At 51.9% G+C, this 21627-nt stretch overlaps 1 protein-coding gene across 1 annotated transcript in view; it reads right to left on the reverse strand.

Moving 5' to 3' along the window:
- The window catches only part of LOC144952210 (transitional endoplasmic reticulum ATPase-like), a 51992-nt gene that overhangs the window by 19868 nt on the left and 10497 nt on the right, over nucleotides 1-21627 (reverse strand). The window contains 5 exon segments of the mRNA XM_078882624.1: nucleotides 2858-2991; nucleotides 4607-4709; nucleotides 8546-8677; nucleotides 11004-11134; nucleotides 20955-21097. Coding sequence (XP_078738750.1) covers nucleotides 2858-2991; nucleotides 4607-4709; nucleotides 8546-8677; nucleotides 11004-11134; nucleotides 20955-21097 — 643 coding nt within the window.

A 21627-nucleotide genomic window follows, 5' to 3' on the forward strand; every position in this document is an offset into this window, starting at 1 on the left:
GGGGGGGTGGGGTGGAGTAGGGGGGCATGGGGGGGGGGTGGAGTAGGGGGGCATGGGGGGTGGGGGTGGAGTAGGGGGGCATGGGGGTGGGGTGGAGTAGGGGGGGCATGGGGGGGGGGTGGAGTAGGGGGGGCATGGGGGGGGGGTGGAGTAGGGGGGCATGGGGGGGGGGGTGGAGTAGGGGGGCATGGGGGGGGGTGGAGTAGGGGGGCATGGGGGGGGGGTGGAGTAGGGGGCATGGGGTGGGGTGGAGTAGGGGGGGCATGGGGGGGGGGGTGGAGTAGGGGGGCATGGGGGGGGGGGTGGAGTAGGGGGGGCATTGGGGGGGGGGGTGGAGTAGGGGGGCATGGGGGGGGGGTGGAGTAGGGGGGCATGGGGGGGGGGTGGAGTAGGGGGGCATGGGGGGGGGTGGGAGTAGGGGGGCATGGGGGGTGGGGTGGAGTAGGGGGGCATGGGGGGGGGGTGGAGTAGGGGGGGCATGGGGGGGGTGGGGTGGAGTAGGGGGGCATGGGGGTGGGGTGGAGTAGGGGGGCATGGGGGGGGGGGGTGGAGTAGGGGGGCATGGGGGGGGGTGGAGTAGGGGGGCATGGGGGGGGGGGTGGAGTAGGGGGGCATGGGGGGGGGGTGGAGTAGGGGGGGGCATGGGGGGGGGGTGGAGTAGGGGGGGCATGGGGTGGGGTGGAGTAGGGGGGCATGGGGGGGGTGGAGTAGGGGGGGCATGGGGGGGGGGGTGGAGTAGGGGGGGCATGGGGGGGGGGTGGAGTAGGGGGGCATGGGGGGGGGGTGGAGTAGGGGGGCATGGGGGGGGGGTGGAGTAGGGGGCATGGGGGTGGGGGTGGAGTAGGGGGGCATGGGGGGGGGGGGGTGGAGTAGGGGGCATGGGGGGGGGGGGTGGAGTAGGGGGGCATGGGGGGGGGTGGAGTAGGGGGGCATGGGGGGGTGGGGGGGGTGGGCGCACGAGGTTACAAGGCAACGCAGCGGGTACACAAGGGAGGTTTTACAAGTTCGGCGATTTTGCGGTCAAAGTGGACGCGGCTGCGCGGTCCTATATGTCAATCCACTGCCGAATGAGGGCCTCGACGTATCGTACAGGTCAAGGGGATGGTACTGGTAGGATCCTCCTGGTTACACCAGCCCACAGGGGATTAGTGTGTCCGTCCGTCGTGCATCCAAAAATGGGAGGGGCTGGGTGGAGAGAGGTGGGTGCGGAGGAGCTGGGTGGGGAGGGGAGGGGTGGGGAGGGGCTGGGTGGGGGGTGGGAGGGGAGGGGCTGGGTGGGGAGGGAGGGTGGGGAAGGGCTGGTCACCCCGTGGTGCCCTTATAAAACTCAACGTTTAACCTACTCACGCCGGCTTGTGCCCGCCCTCACAGTCGGCCGTATTTGTGGAATACACCACGCCCTGTCCATTGACCCTGGCCATTGACCGAGCAACCCAACGTGTTCCTACCAGCTCCCTCCTCCGCAGCAGGAATGTGTTTAACTATGCTTCGCCACGCTGGTCAGTGCAGGTCGGTGAAGGCGGCGCACGTCGTGGGGGAATCATGTAAATACAGTACAACCATCGGTTTTGCTGCGCTGCACTGCACTAGGCTGACCACAGCCGATAAAACCTGTTCCATGCATGCTGGTGATCGCCCATCCGAGCACGGTCCAAGTTCAACCGTGCGTAGGTTTGGGGATAAGGATGAGACCATGACGAACACGGGTGATTTGATCATAGGCACTTAATCATTACCGTGCCCCAAACTAAACAATTTTTTTATGTTACAAGGAACGCCCATTGAGTTATATAGCAATTTTACAGAAGCGACCAGGCCACAAATGATAGCCCAATGGAGTCGCTCATCACGTGGACATTTCCAGCAGCCAAATACTCCAAACACACGTTTCTAAACGTGGAGGGAAAAAACGAAAGGGCCCCGGGAGAAAAATCCACGCAACCGCGGGGAGAGAAAAACATGTAGAACTCCCAACAATACAGGCATCGTCAGGGTCGGCATCGAACCCACGACCTCCTGCATACCAGGCGAGGTAGTTAACATCTCCTAGCCACCGTGATGATGATGATGATGAGAGAGAGAGAGAGACAGGCAGACTCCAAATATAGAGCAGCAGGCGTCAGGGTCAGGATCGAATCCACAACCTCCTGCATACCAGGCGATGTAGTTAACATCTCCTAGCCACCGTGATGATGATGATGATGAGAGAGAGACAGGCAAACTCCAAATATAGAGCAGGCGTCAGGGTCGGCATCGAACCCACGACCTCCTGTACACCAGGCGAAGTAGTGAACATCTCCTAGCCACCGTGATGATGATGAGAGAGAGACACTGCAGACTCCAAATATACAGCAGCAGCAGGCATCAGGGTCTGGATCGAACCCACGACCTCCTGCGTACCAGGCGAGGTAGTCAACATCTCCCAGCCACCGTGATGATGATGAGAGAGAGACACGCAGACTCCAAATATACAGCAGCAGGCATCAGGGTCTGGATCGAACCCACGACCTCCTGTACACCAGGCGAGGTAGTTAACATCTCCCAGCCACCGTGATGATGAGAGAGAGACACGCAGACTCCAAATATACAGCAGCAGGCGTCAGGGTCTGGATCGAACCCACAACCTCCTGCGTACCAGGCGAGGTAGTTAACAACCTCCTAGCCACCGTGATGATGATGATGAGAGACACTGCAGACTCCAAATATACAGCAGCAGGCGTCAGGGTCTGGATCGAACCCACAACCTCCTGCATATCAGGCGAGGTAGTTAACAACCTCCTAGCCACCGCGCCCGACTGCGATTGGCGGCAGCATTAGCTTGTAACGAAGCGGTACATTTCGAGTGCAGCGGCCAAACCTTCTCTCGCTTGGGCGCGATGGCGTCCAGTTCGTCGATGAAGATGATGGCCGGAGCGTTCTTCTCGGCCTCCTCGAAGGCCTTGCGCAGGTTACTCTCCGACTCACCCGCCAGCTTGCTCATGATTTCGGGACCTGAGTTGGATGACCGCAAAATCGACGTCATCAGTGACGCATCGACCCCCCCCCCCCCCCCCCCCCGAGATACCCCGCGCTGCTTTTAACAAACGTTGCCGAAGGTTCGTGTTGCTTTTGTTGGCAATTTCACCCCGCTCACCTTCCCTTCCAAAGTGTGAGCTCTAGGCATCGTGTCGTGAGATTAAGTAATCCTTTTAAACCAACACGATGGACGCACTGTTGATATACCTTGTGAAGAGTGTTCATTGAATGCATAAAAACAATTTTTAAATGTTTAATTCTGAGAGCCAGAAAAAAGTCTAATTAAGCGACAAAGCTAATTTGAACATGACCTTTTCCGATTTAAAGCTTTCGTTACTGCAGGGATTCATCTTATTGGTTCTTTCGGTAAAGTCACGTAGAATTGAAATAATAAAATAATACAAATTAAACATAATGAAATAATTCTCACGACGTTTCGGCCACAACGCAAGGTGGAGAACAGGTCTGTCTTCTCGACAGACCTGTTCTCCACCTGAGGACGGCTGCTTGCGTTGTGGCCGAAGCGTCGTGAGAATTGTATTTTATTATATTTTATTTTTATTTTACTATTTCAATTCTACGTGACTTTACCGAAAGAACCAAGAAGATGACCTTTTCCGTGCAGTCATTGGCCACCGAGCTGAGAGCAACAGCTTGCTACACTTGATAACCTGGGTGGCTAAGAACCAGATTCGAACATAAGATCTCATCTTAACACGTAGGCTTTTGTGACCAATATTATTCAGGGTTAAAGCTTTTTTTTTGGGGGGGGTTGGATCTCATCGTTGTTGGTCAATGCCAGCCCTATGAACCATGCGGCCACTCACCACACTAACCAAACTTAACCAAACATGTCTAGAGGTGGCACGCTAAGTCAATCAAGTCCATGAATCGACCGGAGATTAAAATCAATGATTTTTCTCCTGTGAATTACTCAGGCTCCTTTAATGATGGTGGCCACCCCAAAATTCTGCCTCTCAAAGACAGGAAACCCCCGTCCGAACCAGGCCCAGCGTGATCCCAGCTCATTGAATGCCAAAGAGATCGCTATGCCAGGTCTGAATACGTACCGTGGCTCCCACAATGCCACGCGGGAGGCCGTGTGGCACAGTTTGGGTGCCAGTTATCACCGAGCTTGCGGTCATGTCGCTACAGTTCTCTGCGGTGAGTACAACGTCGAACTAAAATGAACACTGAACCGCTTGCAGGTTCCGAGATCCAGCGGTATACGGGACACGCACCCTGCAACTTGCAAGGACGTCTCGCCAACGGGAAAGGGTTCAAATAATCGTAGAGCCCAGCACTGATTTGTTACCCGCCTGGGCTTGTCACGGGAATTAATTCTAGATTTGAAGCTTTCGTGACTGCAAGGATTCATATTCTTAGGTTTTTTTCGGTAAAGTCACGTAGGTAAAAAATTAAAATTAATAAAAGTAAAATAAAAATCACGACGTTTCGGAGGCAACACAAGCTTCCGTCTTCAGGTGGAACCGTCACAGCACAATAGCAGTATTTGTATTTTATTAATTTCAATTTTTTACCTACGTGACTTTACCGAAAAAAACCTAAGAATATCGTCACGAGAACTCACCGTTAATCAGGAAGAAAAAGGCCCCCGTTTCGTTGGCGACGGCGCGGGCGATGAGGGTTTTGCCGGTGCCAGGAGGCCCGTACAGCAGAATGCCACGGGGCGGCTGTGAAAAACAACGGCAAAGATCACGGGTTTATGGCCTCACAGACTGGCCGAGGAAAAATTCTGCAAGCGATCACCTACTGAGAATGCACGAGGGGGGGGACGGTGTAGCCAGAGTCACCTGTGGCCAGAGGTCGCAACCGGGTACCCGATACCCGTACCCTACCCGACACCCGGCTACCCGTACCCGGCCGGGTACGGGTAGCCGTTTGCGACTCTGGTGCGGCCGGGTACGGGTACGGGTAGGCCGTGAGTCACTGGTGAGTCACCGTTTGTCACTCATTTCGAGTAGGGTACGGGTAAGGAACGGGTACCCGCACCCGTACCCGGCCGGGTACCCGTACCCGGCGGGGTACGGGTACCCATTTGCGACCCTGGTGCGGCCGGGTACGGGTAAGGAATCAAAACCCGTTTGCGACCTCTGCCTGTGGCTGGCCTCACTTTGTCTCCCCACTGCTGATGACTAACGCACCTCGCCACGTTCTCATTTAAGGAACTCTAGCGAGGAGGGCCCGGGACCGGTTCGGTTAAATGCCACCAACGTTAGCCGCAGCTGGGTCAGACGGATGAGATCGCAATCAAAATTAGGATTCGAGATTTTTTCCCGAAGTAAATATGATAACTTGGCATTTGGGTAGGAAATATAGCAAGCCAATGGAGGGGGAGAGACAGCGGTAGACGTAAAATAACATTGCGAGACAATAGCAGAACATCTGGATGAGCGTATTGGATGAAGGGGCGATAGCAGAACATCTGGAGGAGCGTATTGGATGAAGGGACGATAGAACATCTGGATGAGCGTATTGGATGAAGGGACGATAGAATATCTGGATGAGCGTATTGGATGAAGGGATGATAGAACATCTGGATGAGCGTACTGGATGAAGGGGCGATAGCAGAACATCTGGATGAGCGTATTGGATGAAGGGATGATAGAACATCTGGATGAGCGTTTTGGATGAAGGGATGATAGAACATCTGGATGAGCATATTGGATGAAGGGATGATAGAACATCTGGAGGAGCGTATTGGATGAAGGGATGACAGAACATCTGGATGAGCATATTGGATGAAGGGATGATAGAACATCTGGATGAGCTCACTGGATGAAGGGCGATAGCAGAACATCTGGATGAGCGTACTGGATGAAGGGGCGATAGCAGAACCTCTGGATGAGTGTATTGGATGAAGGGACAATAGCAGAACATCTGGATGAGTGTATTGGATGAAGGGATGATAGAACATCTGGATGAGTGTATTGGATGAAGGGACGATAGAACATCTGGATGAGCGTATTGGATGAAGGGATGATAGAACATCTGGATGAGAGTATTGGATGAAGGGATGATAGAACATCTGGATGAGCGTATTGGATGAAGGGATGATAGAACATCTGGATGAGAGTATTGGATGAAGGGACGATAGAACATCTGGATGAGCGTATTGGATGAAGGGATGATAGAACATCTGGATGAGCGTATTGGATGAAGGGATGATAGAACATCTGGAGGAGCGTATTGGATGAAGGGACGATAGAACATCTGGATGAGCGTATTGGATGAAGGGATGATAGAACATCTGGATGAGTGTATTGGATGAAGGGATGAAAGAACATCTGGATGAGTGTATTGGATGAAGGGATGATAGAACATCTGGAGGAGCGTATTGGATGAAGGGACGATAGAACATCTGGATGAGTGTACTGGATGAAGGGATGATAGAACATCTGGATGAGCGTATTGGATGAAGGGATGATAGAACATCTGGATGAGTGTATTGGATGAAGGGATGATAGAACATCTGGATGAGCGTTTTGGATGAAGGGATGATATAACATCTGGATGAGTGTATTGGATGAAGGGACGATAGAACATCTGGATGAGTGTATTGGATGAAGGGATGATAGAACATCTGGATGAGCGTTTTGGATGAAGGGATGATATAACATCTGGATGAGTGTATTGGATGAAGGGACGATAGAACATCTGGAGGAGCGTATTGGATGAAGGGATGATAGAACATCTGGATGAGTGTATTGGATGAAGGGATGATAGAACATCTGGATGAGTGTATTGGATGAAGGGACGATAGAACATCTGGATGAGCGTATTGGATGAAGGGATGATAGAACATCTGGATGAGTGTATTGGATGAAGGGATGATAGAACATCTGGAGGAGCGTATTGGATGAAGGGATGATAGAACATCTGGAGGAGCGTATTGGATGAAGGGATGATAGAACATCTGGACGAGCGTATTGGATGAAGGGATGATAGAACATCTGGAGGAGCGTATGGGATGAAGGGGCGATAGAACATCTGGAGGAGCGTATTGGATGAAGGGATGATAGAACATCTGGAGGAGCGTATTGGATGAAGGGGCGATAGCAGAACATCTGGAGGAGAATATTGGATGAAGGGACAATAGCAGAACATCTGGAGGAGCGTATTGGATGAAGGGATGATAGAACATCTGGAGGAGCGTATTGGATGAAGGGATGATAGAACATCTGGATGAGCGTATTGGATGAAGGGATGACAGAACATCTGGATGAGCGTATTGGATGAAGGGATGATAGAACATCTGGATGAGCGTTTTGGATGAAGGGCGATAGCAGAACATCTGGAGGAGCGTACTGGATGAAGGGATGATAGCAGAACATCTGGAGGAGCTCACTGGATGAAGGGGCGATATAACATCTGGAGGAGTGTATTGGATGAAGGGGCGATAGAACATCTGGATGAGCGTATTGGATGAAGGTGTCAAGAATATCGTGAAGAGTGGTGGAAGACACAGGGAGAGGCCTTTGCCCAGCAGGGGATGTTAACGGCAAAGAGAAAGAGGAAGAAAAAAAAGCGATGGGACATTCTTATCTTCTTGGTTCTTTCGGTAAAGTCACGTAGAAGGGAAATAATAAAATAATAAAAATAAAACATAATAAAATACAATTCTCACGACGTTTCGGCCACAACGCAAGCAGCCGTCCTCAGGTCAAGAACAGGGCTGTCGGAAAGACAGCGTTTGAATGACCACCACCAAGCTTGGCAGCGTATATTTAAGCTGGGTTAGAGGGGGAAGGGTGCCTTGACAAAGGAATTTGCATATCAAGATGAATTTAGCATATTCATGGAAAATGCAGATATGGGATTAGTCACTACTTGTGGAATGCGTAGGAGGTGGGGGGGGTCTCAGTCATATTATGCCCGTGCATTATGTAGGATTAGCAGCAACAAAGGGAGGAATTAGGGTTAGCAGTAATAAAGGGAAGGAAGTTTAATAGTAAGGAGCTGCAGCAGCTAAACCGCCACGTAAAAAACTAAAATATAAACAACAGTAATCCCTCGCCACTTCGCGGTTCAAGTTTCGCGGCCTCAGTGCATCGCGGATTTTTCGAACTGATTTAAAGGCCTCATTATACCTGTGCAGTAACACCATCATCATCATCATTCATCATCACATTCATCGAACTGCACAGGTCTGTCATCATCGTCATTGTCATTGTCATCGTCTTCGTCGTCGTCATTACTGGAGTCAAGTCTCAAGATACTACTGTCATTGGTGAGTGTAGAACACCATAATACGTATCGTATGAGAGACAGAGAATGAATGTATAATATTAAGGTTTTATAATTAAATAGACTTAAGTAAAATATTTATATAAAGTATAAATACACATATTTTAAACATTCTGGTACCCACACACACATAGACAAAAATTCCTAGGGGGGCCAATCCTACTTCGCGGATTTTCACCTATCGCGACGGGGTTCCGGTCCCCATTAACCGCGATAAACGAGGGATCACTGTACATCAATATCATCAATATACTCAATATACCTTGACGCCAATGGCCTTGAAGAGTGCCGGGTGCCTCAGAGGTAGCTCCACCATCTCCTTGATCTGCGCCATCTGCCTCCGGCAACCTCCGATGTCATCGTAGCCGATCTCATTCAATGCCTCCTCTTCCTCCTGAAGGAGCATTCACGGTTCCGGGGGTCAAGTCCTGCTTGCTGGCCGATTCTCAGTGTACAGCTGCTACACTTCTCATTTTACGCGGGGGCAGGGATTGTGCCTCTTGAAAACACCCCGTACATTAAACGTAATTTTCCCCTAAAGAAATCAAAGGAAATGGTTGGGGGTTAGAGAGAGCACGCGATCAAACACAATTCTTCCGTCTAGATATTTCGCCGGTTACATTAGCGTATTGTTTACAATACTATTATATTCTTAGGTTTTTTCGGTAAAGTCACGTAGGTAAAAAATTAAAATTAATAAAAGTAAAATAAAAATAAAATAAAAATCACGTTTCGGAGGCAACACAAGCTTCCGTCTTCAGGTGGAACAGTCACAGCACGATAGCTGTATCAAGTGAGATGCTACCACGCATATATTAAAGATGGTAACAGCCTAATTAAAATAAAGTTCAAAAAGTCCAACAAAAAATATGTTTTAACACATAGTGAGATTTCGATTTAAAGCTTTCATGACTGCAGGGATTCATCTTGTTGGTTCTTTCGGTAAAGTCACGTAGAAGGGAAATAATACAATAAAATAATAATCTATTTATTTTATTATGTTTTATTTTTATTATTTTATTATTTCCCTTCTATTTTATTATGTTTTCTTTTTATTACTTTATTATTTCCCTTCTACGTGACTTTACCGAAAAAACCTAAGAGTATGAATCCCTGCAGTCACGAAACCTTCAAATCTAGAATTGACCCCCTTAACTTGTGGATGTTTACCAGCGTAGCAGTGTGATGACACGAGAGTCATGTCAACGAATCAGCGTCTTTCAATTCCTGGGTCTGAGCCCTGGGGCTGGGTGCATCTATTAGCAGGCCGATGTCTCGGTGTCACAGATGCCGAACCAGCATCTCGGACGGCACAGGTTCAAGCTCCGAGGCTAGCTGTCTCTTACCAGGGGGCATGATGGCCATTTCAAGGCACGGAGCCAGTAACTCAGAGTCACTTAGCTTTGTCTCAAGAATCAAACCTAAATCACGATTTAAAGCTTTCGTGACTGCAGGGATTCATCTTCTTGGTTCTTTCGGTAAAGTCACGTAGAAGGGAAGTAATACAATAATAAAAATAAAACATTATAAAATAATGCTCACTTCATTCAGACGCTGTTGCCTCGACAGACCTGGTCTCCACCTGAGGACGGCTGCTTGCGTTGTGGCCGAAACGTCATGAGAATTATTTTATTATGTTTGATTTTTATTATTTTATTACTTCCCTTCTACGTGACTTTACCGAAAGAACCAAGAAGATAAACCTAAATCACTTAAGATAAACGCCTGGCCTCCGGACTTGAACTTGAACGGTGTGGCTCAGTAAAATTTTCTATAAATGGCACCAACCCCCATGTGACAGAGAGCGACACAGCCAGCAATCGGACACCTCGGCACTAATGCAAAGCGCTCAGTCAGCTGCTCCAAGGCTCTGGCTTGTGAGTCTATAAACGCTGACTCAAGTGGCAATGCAGCAGCAGTGCTGTTGTTGTCGATGGCGGTGCTGTTGGTGGTGTTATTGTTCCTGGTGGTATCGTTGGTGGCATTGCAGGCCCGTGCCATCCTCAAACCGCCCACACTTCGCCTGTTGATGGTATTTTTGGCGTTGCTGTTATAATTTTTGGTCAGCGATGCAGAGTGCTGTACGGTATTTCAAAATCGTGTTGTTACTGTTGGTGTTGTGGTTGTGGTGGTGGGTGTTGTTGGTAGTGTTGTTTCATTCAGACGCTGTCTTTCCGACAGACCTGTTCTTCACCTGAGGACGGCTGCTTGCGTTGTGGCCGAAACGTCGTCGTGAGAATTATTTTATTATGTTTTATTTTTATTATTTTATTACTTCCCTTCTACGTGACTTTACCGAAAGAACCAAGAAGATGAATCCCTGCAGTCACGAAAGCTTTAAATCAAAATTTAGTGTTGTTGTTGTTATCGATGTTGACGATGTAGTTGGTGGTAATGTTGGTGTTGGTGTTGTTGGTGGGGAGCGGTAGTGTAGCGGTTAGCTACGAACCCGGCGACCCGCGTTCAATTCCCGCTCACAGCCAAACACCAGTGATGATTATCTGAACCGAGTACCTGGTGCGGTGTGTAAACATCGCCACTGGGGAGACAAAGGCGGCTGGGCGTGGTGCTGGCCACCCACCCCCATCCGTACCGTGCCGGCCTTAAATCGGTGCAAGCAAAACAGCACTTGCCCCAACAGTTTGTTAAGGCTATACGGGCGATCTTTGTCTTTGTTATTGCTGGTGATGTTGCATCAAATACCGTCCTTGGCCACTCACCTCCCTATTGATGGGCTCGCCCTCACAGTGGATCACAGTGTCCGGCGCTACGATGCAGAAAGGGCTCGGGTCTGTCTCCACCACCTTGAACTCCACCGCACGCATCCCGCCTCGAACGAGGAAAATGTCTCCTGCAAAGGTGCCGCGGCAGTACAGCAAGTAGGAACACCATCGCACAGGCTATCCGTGTGGGTTTTCTGAGCATCGGTCATCTCAACAAGAACAATATTGCTGGGTCGTATCGTAACAAATGTCTCGCAGTTTTTTTTGCCTAGGGGGACCCCCCCCCCTCCCCATGATGACAGCTGTCCCTGTGTGGCAGAAAGGTGAACGCAGCACTGGCCAGCAAAGTGGGCATGAGCGCGCCAGTGGGAGGCAATGTTGCTTTGGTTTTGGTTTTACAATTAAGTAGTTGTGGCAAGATCGGACCATGACACCGGTACACACACGTGGCTCGCTCGCTCTTTCTTTCAAATAGCGTCACGGAATCTTTCAAGTCCACTGCGTGAAACCCAAGTGAAAACGGACAGCCGAGAATCCCTTTGAAAGAGCACTAGAGAAGAGGAAAATGAGGCTAAAGATAACAGAATAAGATGGGATGGCGACCAAGTACAAAAAGCTATGCAATGGGACATCGGGGCAAGAAAGGTTTAGCAGGAATGTCTGGAAAAGCAATGTCGCCACATTGAATACTACGCCGGAGAAATACAAGACCAGGGGAAGGTGCACAAACTAGTCAAGAGCACAAACAGGAAGTTTGCAACCAAGGCAAACGGCAGTGGACAGCTACGAGGTATCTGCCCATGAGTCGTGATGATGATGATGTCGAGGGCGATGGTTAATAAAACCGGGACGGCCGGAGGGGCGCCTGAACCGAAGAAATCCTCAACAGGTGAAAAGACGCGTTTGTCGCAGAGGTTTTTAAATCCTTTATATTAAGTTCACTTGCTTGCTTGCGCGCTTACGACCGTGCAAATCTTTCGGTCGTTTTTTAACCCACTTCCCGTGATCCAATCGAGCTGACATTTTGCACACAGACTCGTTGTGCGTGACAATTTATTTTCGTGAAAATTTTTTTCCAAAATTTTCCACCTTTTAGGAAAAAAAAATTTATATTTAATTTAAAATACCAATGTGATAAAAATGAAACTCTTACTCAAGAAAAACAGAAATGAATAATAAAATAAAACCGATGCCATGCATATGTAGTAACGCTTATGACTCGTTCACACCGGAGTTGGAGGCACACTTGTTTATTTAACACCACACGTTGTGACATACACACTGAGGGGGTATCGGCCCCCTCACCCGTCTATCTGAGGACACACCTCTCTAGCTAACCCTAGCCTGCCTCTGAGTCCTCCACTAATGGGCTAGGGGAGGCTATCTTGGCCCGACACTGGTCAGTCGGGCCCGGTACCCAGAGTCCAGACCAGCACTGGCTCTGGCCCTGGTACCACGCCACTGGCTCGAGCCTGCGCGGTCCTGATAAGGACGGCGTACCAGGGGGAGTCCAGGGCTCTCTCTAAGACGTCTTCCGTCTTCTCTCCTTTAGCTAAACATCACTCCTGAGCCCCCCGATACATTCCCCTTTTATACACCCCCCTCCCTGAGGGGTGGGGCCCCGGGGGATCGTAACGTCCGAAGCGCGGACGTCGTAGAGGGCACCTGCCCGTGCACTGACGTAGCCCCGCCCACTGTGCTTGTTTACCATAGGCTGCCATGCATAACGGGCTCTCTGTAACAGCCCTACATCACTCCCCCCCACATAGCATGCAGCCGTCCCGGCTGCCAACATACAAAATTTGACAATAAAGGTGCCTTCACCCCCTGACGTGTGCCTCACTATTTTTGAACCATAACAGGAACCAGAACAAGACACAACAACAAGATGAGAAACAACCCGTCGCACCCCCCCGAATAAATACGAATTCCGTAAAAAAACAGCTTATATACAACCAGCAGGGAACCCACCCCGCACACACAACAAACGGTGAACCCAACATATGTACATCCGAGGAGCGGGAAACACACCATCCACACAACAGCCAATAAACACAACAGCTATGTACACATTTTCCGGCCTCACAACAGTTTGCGCATTTTAGCGCGCGTCCTTGCAGCGGGCCCCTCACACGGGGTAACCCCGCGTGGCGGACCATCAGGTGGCGACTGTCCGTCTTGAGGTGAGCATTCCTCTGACTCCGCGTGACCCTCGGTATCCGCAGGAGGGGTGATCGGGCGTGAGCCCGTCACTCCTGATGCTCCTGAAGGTGGCACAGCCGGCAAGGCATTTGGTGAGAGCGACAGAGACGGACCCAGCAAGTCGGCCGACCCCCCACATGTTTGGCCACGCGCGTGTGAAGTGGGGTTGTGTACCGCAGCGAAGGGTTTTAATCTGGAGGGGTGCACGAACCATCGCCGCTTCCCCCACTTGATGCGCACGCACTGCGGACGTAACACCTCCACCACTTCCACAGGGCCCCGCCACGGCCGCACAAGTTTAGAGGAGGTTGCCAGTGGCACCTGGGGGCAGTGCAACCATGCCTTGTCCCCCGGCTTCCACTGCAGCATGTGCGCTCGACTCAATCTGAGGCGCTCATTTGCCTTCTGACGGAGGTCAGAGTTTTGCATTGCAGCATCCCGTGCCTCGGTCAATTTGTCCAGATTAAATTTAACGTGGTCAGCCAGATTAGTTTTTCCCTGCGGCACGGGGATCCGCAACTGGGCACGAACAGGCGGGTCTGGTTCTCGGCCGTACATGAGGTAAAAGGGAGAAAACCCCGTAGCCGCATGGGGTGCCATCCGGTACGCCGCCAAGACCCCCTGAATTTGTAGGTCCCAATCCGTTTGCGAGTCCGAAACTTGTTGTGATAACATGGACGAGATGGTGCGATGCAAACGTTCGACCATCCCGTCAGTTTGTGGGTGATATGGGGAGGTCCGAATTTTCTTTGTGCCCAGGAGATCGCAGACTTGTCTGAGTAGTTTACCGGAAAAATTTCTGCCCTGGTCGGTCAGCAGCCTCTCCGGAGCACCTTTGTCCAGGACATAACCCTGAACAAAGGCCTCCACGATGGCTGCTGCCGACTGGTTGGCCAAAGGCCAGGCCATAGGCCAGCGTGTAAAATACTCGACACCCGTCAACAAATATCTATTCCCTCTGGGGGTGGCGGGGAATGGTCCCAAAATGTCCAGAGCGACCAGCTCGTTTATCCTGGACACTTTGATCGATTGCAAGGGCGGGTTAGACTCCCGTGCCGGCGGTTTGCGTTGTGCACATTGAGGGCACGATCCCAACAAATCCCCCACATCCCTCGTCATGCCAGGCCAGTAAAAATCAAGTTGCAGCAAGGCGAGAGTCTTTTGGGTCCCCAGGTGTAGGAGGCGCTCATGAGCGGCCCATACCACCCTACCCCGCAACCCAGTAGGGACAACCAGCCGATGTCGACGTGACTTCCCGTCCCAATGCATTAGCAGACCTTGGCACATTTCCCATGCGTCGGAACCACCTCTTTTTCCCCCCGCCGCACCGCCAACGCGACGTCGCCACCCGAGGAGGGAGACATCCTCCATCTGGAGACGCCCCCATTCAATGACGGGCAACCCCAACAGGGAATCTTTGCCCTGTTGTTCGATCGAATTAGGAACCATTGCATCGTCGTCGTTGGCGGCCGCCAAGACAGGTACCGATGTGTCCCCTGGAGGCCTGCAACGTCCAGACCCCAGGAGGCATGCACACTCGGAGGTGGTTGGCAAGCGTGACAGAGCGTCCGCGTTGGTGTGGCGAACGCCCTTACGGTATGTGGTTTGGAAATCGTAATCCTGGAGGACCTCCAACCATCGGGACAATTGTCCCGATGGCTGTTGAACCCTCAGGGCGTACTGCAGTGCCGCATGATCTGTGCGGACGGTGAAATGCCGACCGTACAGATATGGGCGATACTGTTGGACGAAATGGACAATTGCCAACAGTTCCCTACGGGTGACACAATACCGTTGCTCCGCTGGAGACAACACCCGACTGCCGTACGCAACCACATGTTCCACGCCGTCAACCACCTGGGAGAGCACGCCCCCAATACCCGTGTTGCTCGCATCGGTGTCGAGCAAGAACGGTTTTGAAAAATCAGGGTAAATCAGGGGAGGAGCGTTTACCAAAGCATCCCGAAGGGAGCAAAAAGCAGCCTCCTCCTCCTGACCCCAGCAAAACCGAACCCCTTTAGATGTTAAAGCATGTAGGGGTTTGGCGATAGTCGCAAAATTAGCGACGAAGCGTCTATAATACGACGCAAACCCAATAAAACTCCTAACCTCTCCCACTGAGGTGGGAGTCGGCCAGGAGCTTACACACTGCGTTTTGGCGGGATCGGTAGAAATACCTGAGCGCCCCACGATGTGCCCCAAATAACGCACCGACTCGCGTAACAAATGGCATTTTTGGGGCTTAAATTTCAAATTAGCAGCCCGCATCTTTAGGAAAACCGCCCGCAACCTCTGGAGATGTTCCTCAAAAGTTTTGCCAAAGACAATGACGTCATCCAAATAAATCAGGCACGACTCCCATTGCAATCCAGCCAAAACCAATTCCATCAACCGCTGGAAAGTTGCCGGCGCTGAGTGTAAGCCCATCGGCAACCGGTTGAATTGAAACAGGCCGTGCGGAGTACGGAAAGCAGTTTTAGGCTTTGAATCATCGTCCAGAGGAAGCTGCCAGAATCCCGAAAGTAAGTCCAATGTGGAGAAGAATCGCGCTCCCGCCAAGGCGTCAAGCGATTCGTCCATCCGTGGGAGCGGGTATGCGTCGGCAACCGTAATTGTATTAAGGCGCCGAAAGTCAACGCAAAACCGCAACGAACCGTCCTGCTTCTTAACCAGGACGATCGGCGCTCCCCAAGGGCTGTTGGAGGGAGAAATTATGTCGGCGGCTAGCATGTCATCAACAGCCGATTTGACATGGTCCTTTTCGGCGGGACTCAACCGAAAAGGATTTTGGCGTATTGGCGCGCTGTCACCCGTATCAATATGGTGACGCAGCAGATGAGTGCAGCCCAAATCGTATTTATCCCGACTGAAAACGTCGGAAAATTCCCTCAGTAGTGTCTTAAGACGTTGGCGCTCTAAATTTGACAGGTCCGTCGATCCCGCGCAAAGCGCCTCGAGCCACCCTTCATCGCTGTCTGAATGTGGTCGCGGTGCAGGGGCAGCGCCGACATGACTCGCGACGGGTTCCTCACAGGGCACCGGCGTTGCGTGAGCAAGCACGGTCCCCTGTGGGACCACCACCGTCTGCGAGCCCACATTGAGGACCGCGATGAAGGGTTCTCCATCCCCTCTCACTATGGTCTGGGCCGGGAGTAAATTAGGTCCACTGACCCCGGCCCTAGACGGTCCCAGCAAAACCCCTTGAGCCCCAATGCCCTTAGCGAAGGGCCGCCGAAGTCTCAAAGGAATTAACATTTGCGCCCCCGGAGGAACGCGCACCGTTCTATCTACGAACGCCGGCACCGTCGCGAACGCCGTCCGGCTCGTAGCGGGGGATGGCAAAAACGCCATGCGTCGGCCCGATGGGAGCTCAATGCATCCCTGGTCGATTAATATCCTAATCGGCATTTTGGCCAGGAAATCCGTCCCCAGCAGGCACGGAACCGCCAGCGAGGAGGAAACAAAAATCGGCCCAGATAATTTAATATCCCCGACACAAATTTGGGCTCGAATTTGTCCGATGATGCCAAGTGAACCCCCGTTAGCAGCAAAGAATGGCACATTAACAGGCATCAAAGGACGGCTCTGGGCAGGGAGAATGTTATAAATCAACTCCGAAATAATGGTCGCCGATGCTCCTGTATCGACCAAGATGCGAACCTCCACCCCATCGATGTGACCCACAACGGCCGACGACCCCGACGACGCGGCTACAACCCGATGGGCCAACACGGACCACTGGCTGGGTTCAATGTGAGTACCCAGAGCGGTGCGTGTTGGTGCCATGGTACGCGATATTGGCCCCCCCTTCGCTGCGGTGTTTAAGTGTGCGACGGGCGTGTGCGTGGGCCAAACGTGAGGGGTGCCGCGACTCGCCGGATTATGATGGTGGAGCTTGTGACGAGGGCCGGCGTCCCGTTGAGGTGTCGTCCCGCGCTGCCGAGGAGAGCGGCACCCCGAGGCGACGTGGCCCCGGATGCCGCAGTTGTAGCAGCGTGGAAGCGCTGGTGGCGACGATGGACGTTGTAGATGGCTTGAACCGGCCCGGTCCCCCCGCGCTCCCGCTCCGTGCTGCCGTCGATGGTTGATGGCGCAAACCTCTTCCGCCGGGAGGGTGGCCGCAGCGACGGCGCGCCCGCTCGCCGCCTTGCTGGCCTTCCGTCGTTGAGAGGACAGGTTTGCGTGGAGGAGACGGGCCGCTTGGAGGGAGCACATTTCTGCATCGTCCTGTGCGACAATGACGATGTCTAAGTCGTCCGCCAGCAAAAGTATCTTTTCTGTCACCATGGCGTCGATCCCCTCGTCGTCCATTCGTGGAAAGGCTTCCTTTGCCAGCGCCAGGAGGCTTGTACGGTACGCCAGGGGCGACTCCTTCGTCCCCCGCTGGCGATCGTAAAAGAGTTGACGACAGTCCGATGGTGGCCCATACACAGCGGACAGCACTTGCATCGCCTTCCGCAGCGTGGAACGCCTCTCCTTCGTTGCCGATGTTAGTGTGGCGAGGGCGTCGCTGTCGAGGAGTGCTGGCAGTGCTCGGAGAGCCTCGGCGTCTGTCCACTGTGCCATCTCCTGGTGAGCGAGGAAGCGCCGCTGGAAGCCGCCCCAGTCGCCATCCTCGCCCACAAATTCCTTGAGTGGAGGTAGCCGCTGATGTAAGGCAGCGGCTGCAGAGGAAGAACGCACTCCCTCGTCCGCCTCACTCAACTCAGCGTCGGCGCGAACCAGCGATGGCATCGCCGGTCGCACCCGTGGTGACGTTCCGCCCGTTGGTGGTGACGCGGCAGGTACTGTACTCCCGCCGTTGGACGCGATGCTTAGAGCGGCCACGCCCTCAACAGCAGCTGCGGCGATGGCGGGAGTTTCAAAATGTTGCTCCGTGGAAATGGCGGGAAGGCGCTGTGATCGTCGGCTGCCGTTGCCCCGTGGCGGTCCCGCAGCCCCCAGCTGCGTGATGGTGTCGAGCATGGCGGCTGCGGCGTACAGCAGCTCGGTCAGCTTCGCGTGCGCCTCCCTCAGCCCCTCCATCGACGGCTCCCCTTCCTCCAGCTGCTGTGGCGTGGATGCGCCCAGCCCAGGCTGGTCGATGGCATCTTCAGCCGTCTCGGGCCCTCCGACTGCAGTGGTGTCTTCTGCCTCTGGTACCCCGACTCGAGTCGTCCGGCGTGTATCCATGTTCGTACTTTGTTTCACTTCTGACGCCAGATGTAGTAACGCTTATGACTCGTTCACACCGGAGTTGGAGGCACACTTGTTTATTTAACACCACACGTTGTGACATACACACTGAGGGGGTATCGGCCCCCTCACCCGTCTATCTGAGGACACACCTCTCTAGCTAACCCTAGCCTGCCTCTGAGTCCTCCACTAATGGGCTAGGGGAGGCTATCTTGGCCCGACACTGGTCAGTCGGGCCCGGTACCCAGAGTCCAGACCAGCACTGGCTCTGGCCCTGGTACCACGCCACTGGCTCGAGCCTGCGCGGTCCTGATAAGGACGGCGTACCAGGGGGAGTCCAGGGCTCTCTCTAAGACGTCTTCCGTCTTCTCTCCTTTAGCTAAACATCACTCCTGAGCCCCCCGATACATTCCCCTTTTATACACCCCCCTCCCTGAGGGGTGGGGCCCCGGGGGATCGTAACGTCCGAAGCGCGGACGTCGTAGAGGGCACCTGCCCGTGCACTGACGTAGCCCCGCCCACTGTGCTTGTTTACCATAGGCTGCCATGCATAACGGGCTCTCTGTAACAGCCCTACACATATAAAGGATTTATAGTGAAAAACTTTGTTTTTACGGGTTAATTTTTTTTCACCGCCCTCGCGTCGGACGCGGTTGCACGCACACACTGAGAGGCAGCGCTTCAAAGGTGAAGGTTTGGCGAGTCGGGCAAATTAGTGAAGCTCCTGAACGCTGAGGGTCGACCGGAGAGAAGGCAGTAAGTCTAGTGGGTTCCGGAACCCATCTGTGCGGACCTTCTGAGAATTGTTCTTTTATTTGGCGAATGCTTTTGACCGTCACACAGTCAGAGCGCCAGATTTCAGAGAAAAATAAGTAAGTAATTCTAGATTTGAAGCTTTCGTGACTGCAAGGATTCATACTCTTGGGTTGTTTTCGGTAAAGTCACGTAGGTAAAAGTTAAAAGAAAAATAATAGAAATAAAATTTAAAATCACGACGTTTCGGAGGCAACACAAGTCTCCGTCATCAGGTGGGACCGTCACAGCCAAATTTACTGTATCAAGTGAAGAGAAATCCAAGAGACAAGATCTTATATACTGGTTCAGGGGAGGGGGGAGGAGCTTATTTAGATAAGCTCCTCCCCCTAAGCTCCTCCCTCTAAGCTCCTCCCCCTTCCCCTGAACCAGTATATAAGATCTTGTCTCTTGGATTTCTCTTCACTTGATACAGTAAATCTAGCTGTGACGGTCCCACCTGATGACGGAGACTTGTGTTGCCTCCGAAACGTCGTGATTTATTACTTAATTTCTATTATTATTTCTATTACTTTTACCTACGCGACTTTACCGAAAAAAACCTAAGAGTATATATAAGTAAGCTTGTCGATGTTACACGCAAGTGGACGTCAACCCACGTAGCCTCGTGACAGCCTCCTCCTCCAGCGTGTGTGCAAGGCAACCAGTGCCTTTGAGAATGATGCCCTCGCATGCGCACTTTGGTTTCTTCCAACATGAAAAGGAAACTATTCAGTGGGAAGTTGACCAAAGGTCAAAATTATTGCATCGTGCTTAAAACTAAGAATTTAGCTTAGTTTAGGATTTCTGGGTAACCAAAGGAGAAATATGATTTTCATTGAGTAACCTCAAGATAAAAGGGTAATAACATTCATCATTTTGATGCCACTATTTCCTTGCCACTTTTTCTATCCTTCTGCAGACCATTCAGGTGTGCTCTTCCGGTCTCATTATCATCACTTAAGTGGTGATAACATTAAGGCGCCCAGGAAAACTTCACCGAGTCTCAAGATTATTTTTCAGGAGAGCTTGTGGGCAGAGACCAGAGTACCTGGGGGAAACCTCCTTATACAGATGGCGAGTTAAGACTCAAAACTCCGCACAGGTAGATGCCATCCATTGCTACGCTACCATCGCCTGGCCACGTGGCAGTCCCACGCTTATCAGGCAGCCTCCCATCTATTTCAACCCAGCTTGGCTTCGGAAGAGACGTGACAAGATGTGGCTAAATTCCTCTGTTGATATATACATTCCTTTGTCAAGGCGCCCTTCTTGTCCTCTAACCCAGCTTAAATATACGCTTCCAAGCCTGGTGGTGTTCATTCAGACGCTGTCTTTCCGACAGACCTGTTCTTCGCCTGAGGACGGCTGCTTGCGTTGTGGGCGAAACGTCGTCGTGAAAATTATTTTATTATGTTTTATTTTTATTATTTTATTATTTCCCTTCTACGTGGTGACTTTACCGAAAAAACCAAGAAGATGAATCCCTGCAGTCACGAAAGCTTTAAATCGAAAGATGTGGTGGTTTATTGACGGCAAGTTGGTCACACGGGTGTTCGTGGCTAGGGAGTTGTAAGTGGCAGAGAAAGCGGAATGCCGAATGGTGAAAGCTCAGAGATTAAGCAGCGATGGGGATTAATGAGAACCCAGAAGCTACCGCTAGACCACCAGAACTGTTATTATTTTTCGGTTAAGTCACCACAACTGGGCTGTTCTGAGGGCTGGCAAAAAACCCGTTTCCCAGCGTTGTCACGGAGAGCAGTCAAGAGATGCCCCTACCTTTGCGTACAGGCCGGTAAGCCTCCAGGAAGTACGGCTTGAGGTAGACCTCAAACAGGTTTCCCGTGATGCCCTCCACCGTGTCGTCAATGGGCAACACGTGCACTCGCTTGCCGTACTTGACGTCCGGGCAGGCCTGGATGCTGCATGCGCGCACGCGATGTGGGCACAACACATCAGCCATTAAATAATGCGTAAGAATTGGATGTTTTTCTCTTCATAGTTGTAATAGGGGGTTGACATGACCCCGAAAGCAAACGGTGGCCACCACATTCACGACGGCGTTGAACAAACAATTCGATTTAAGATTTGAATAGATACCAGAACACAAGGACACATGAGCACAGGGCAAGCTGGGTTTGTAGTGCATTGCGCTGCTATGTTCCCGCTACACTGTGCCACACACAAACTACCGTTCGTCGCTAAATGGCGGTAAAGTCACCAACAGCGCTTGTGCCAGGCTAGATGCACCTTGAGGCCACGTGGAGTTGTCAAAGGCTCGCTGGCAGGATGTTACGGGACCCAGGTATTATGGGTTGATGGAGATGACAGATGCCGCCAACTCTGCTCCACACTCAACTTTCTGCGTTTTAGTCACCCGGCACTCTGCCCATTGTTATGAGCATCGCTCCACGCACAAAGACCCCCCCCCCGTATAGCCTTAACAAAAACT

The sequence above is a fragment of the Lampetra fluviatilis genome, chromosome 3 (genome assembly GCF_964198595.1).
Source record: "Lampetra fluviatilis chromosome 3, kcLamFluv1.1, whole genome shotgun sequence".
NCBI classification, from domain to species: Eukaryota; Metazoa; Chordata; class Hyperoartia; order Petromyzontiformes; family Petromyzontidae; genus Lampetra; species Lampetra fluviatilis.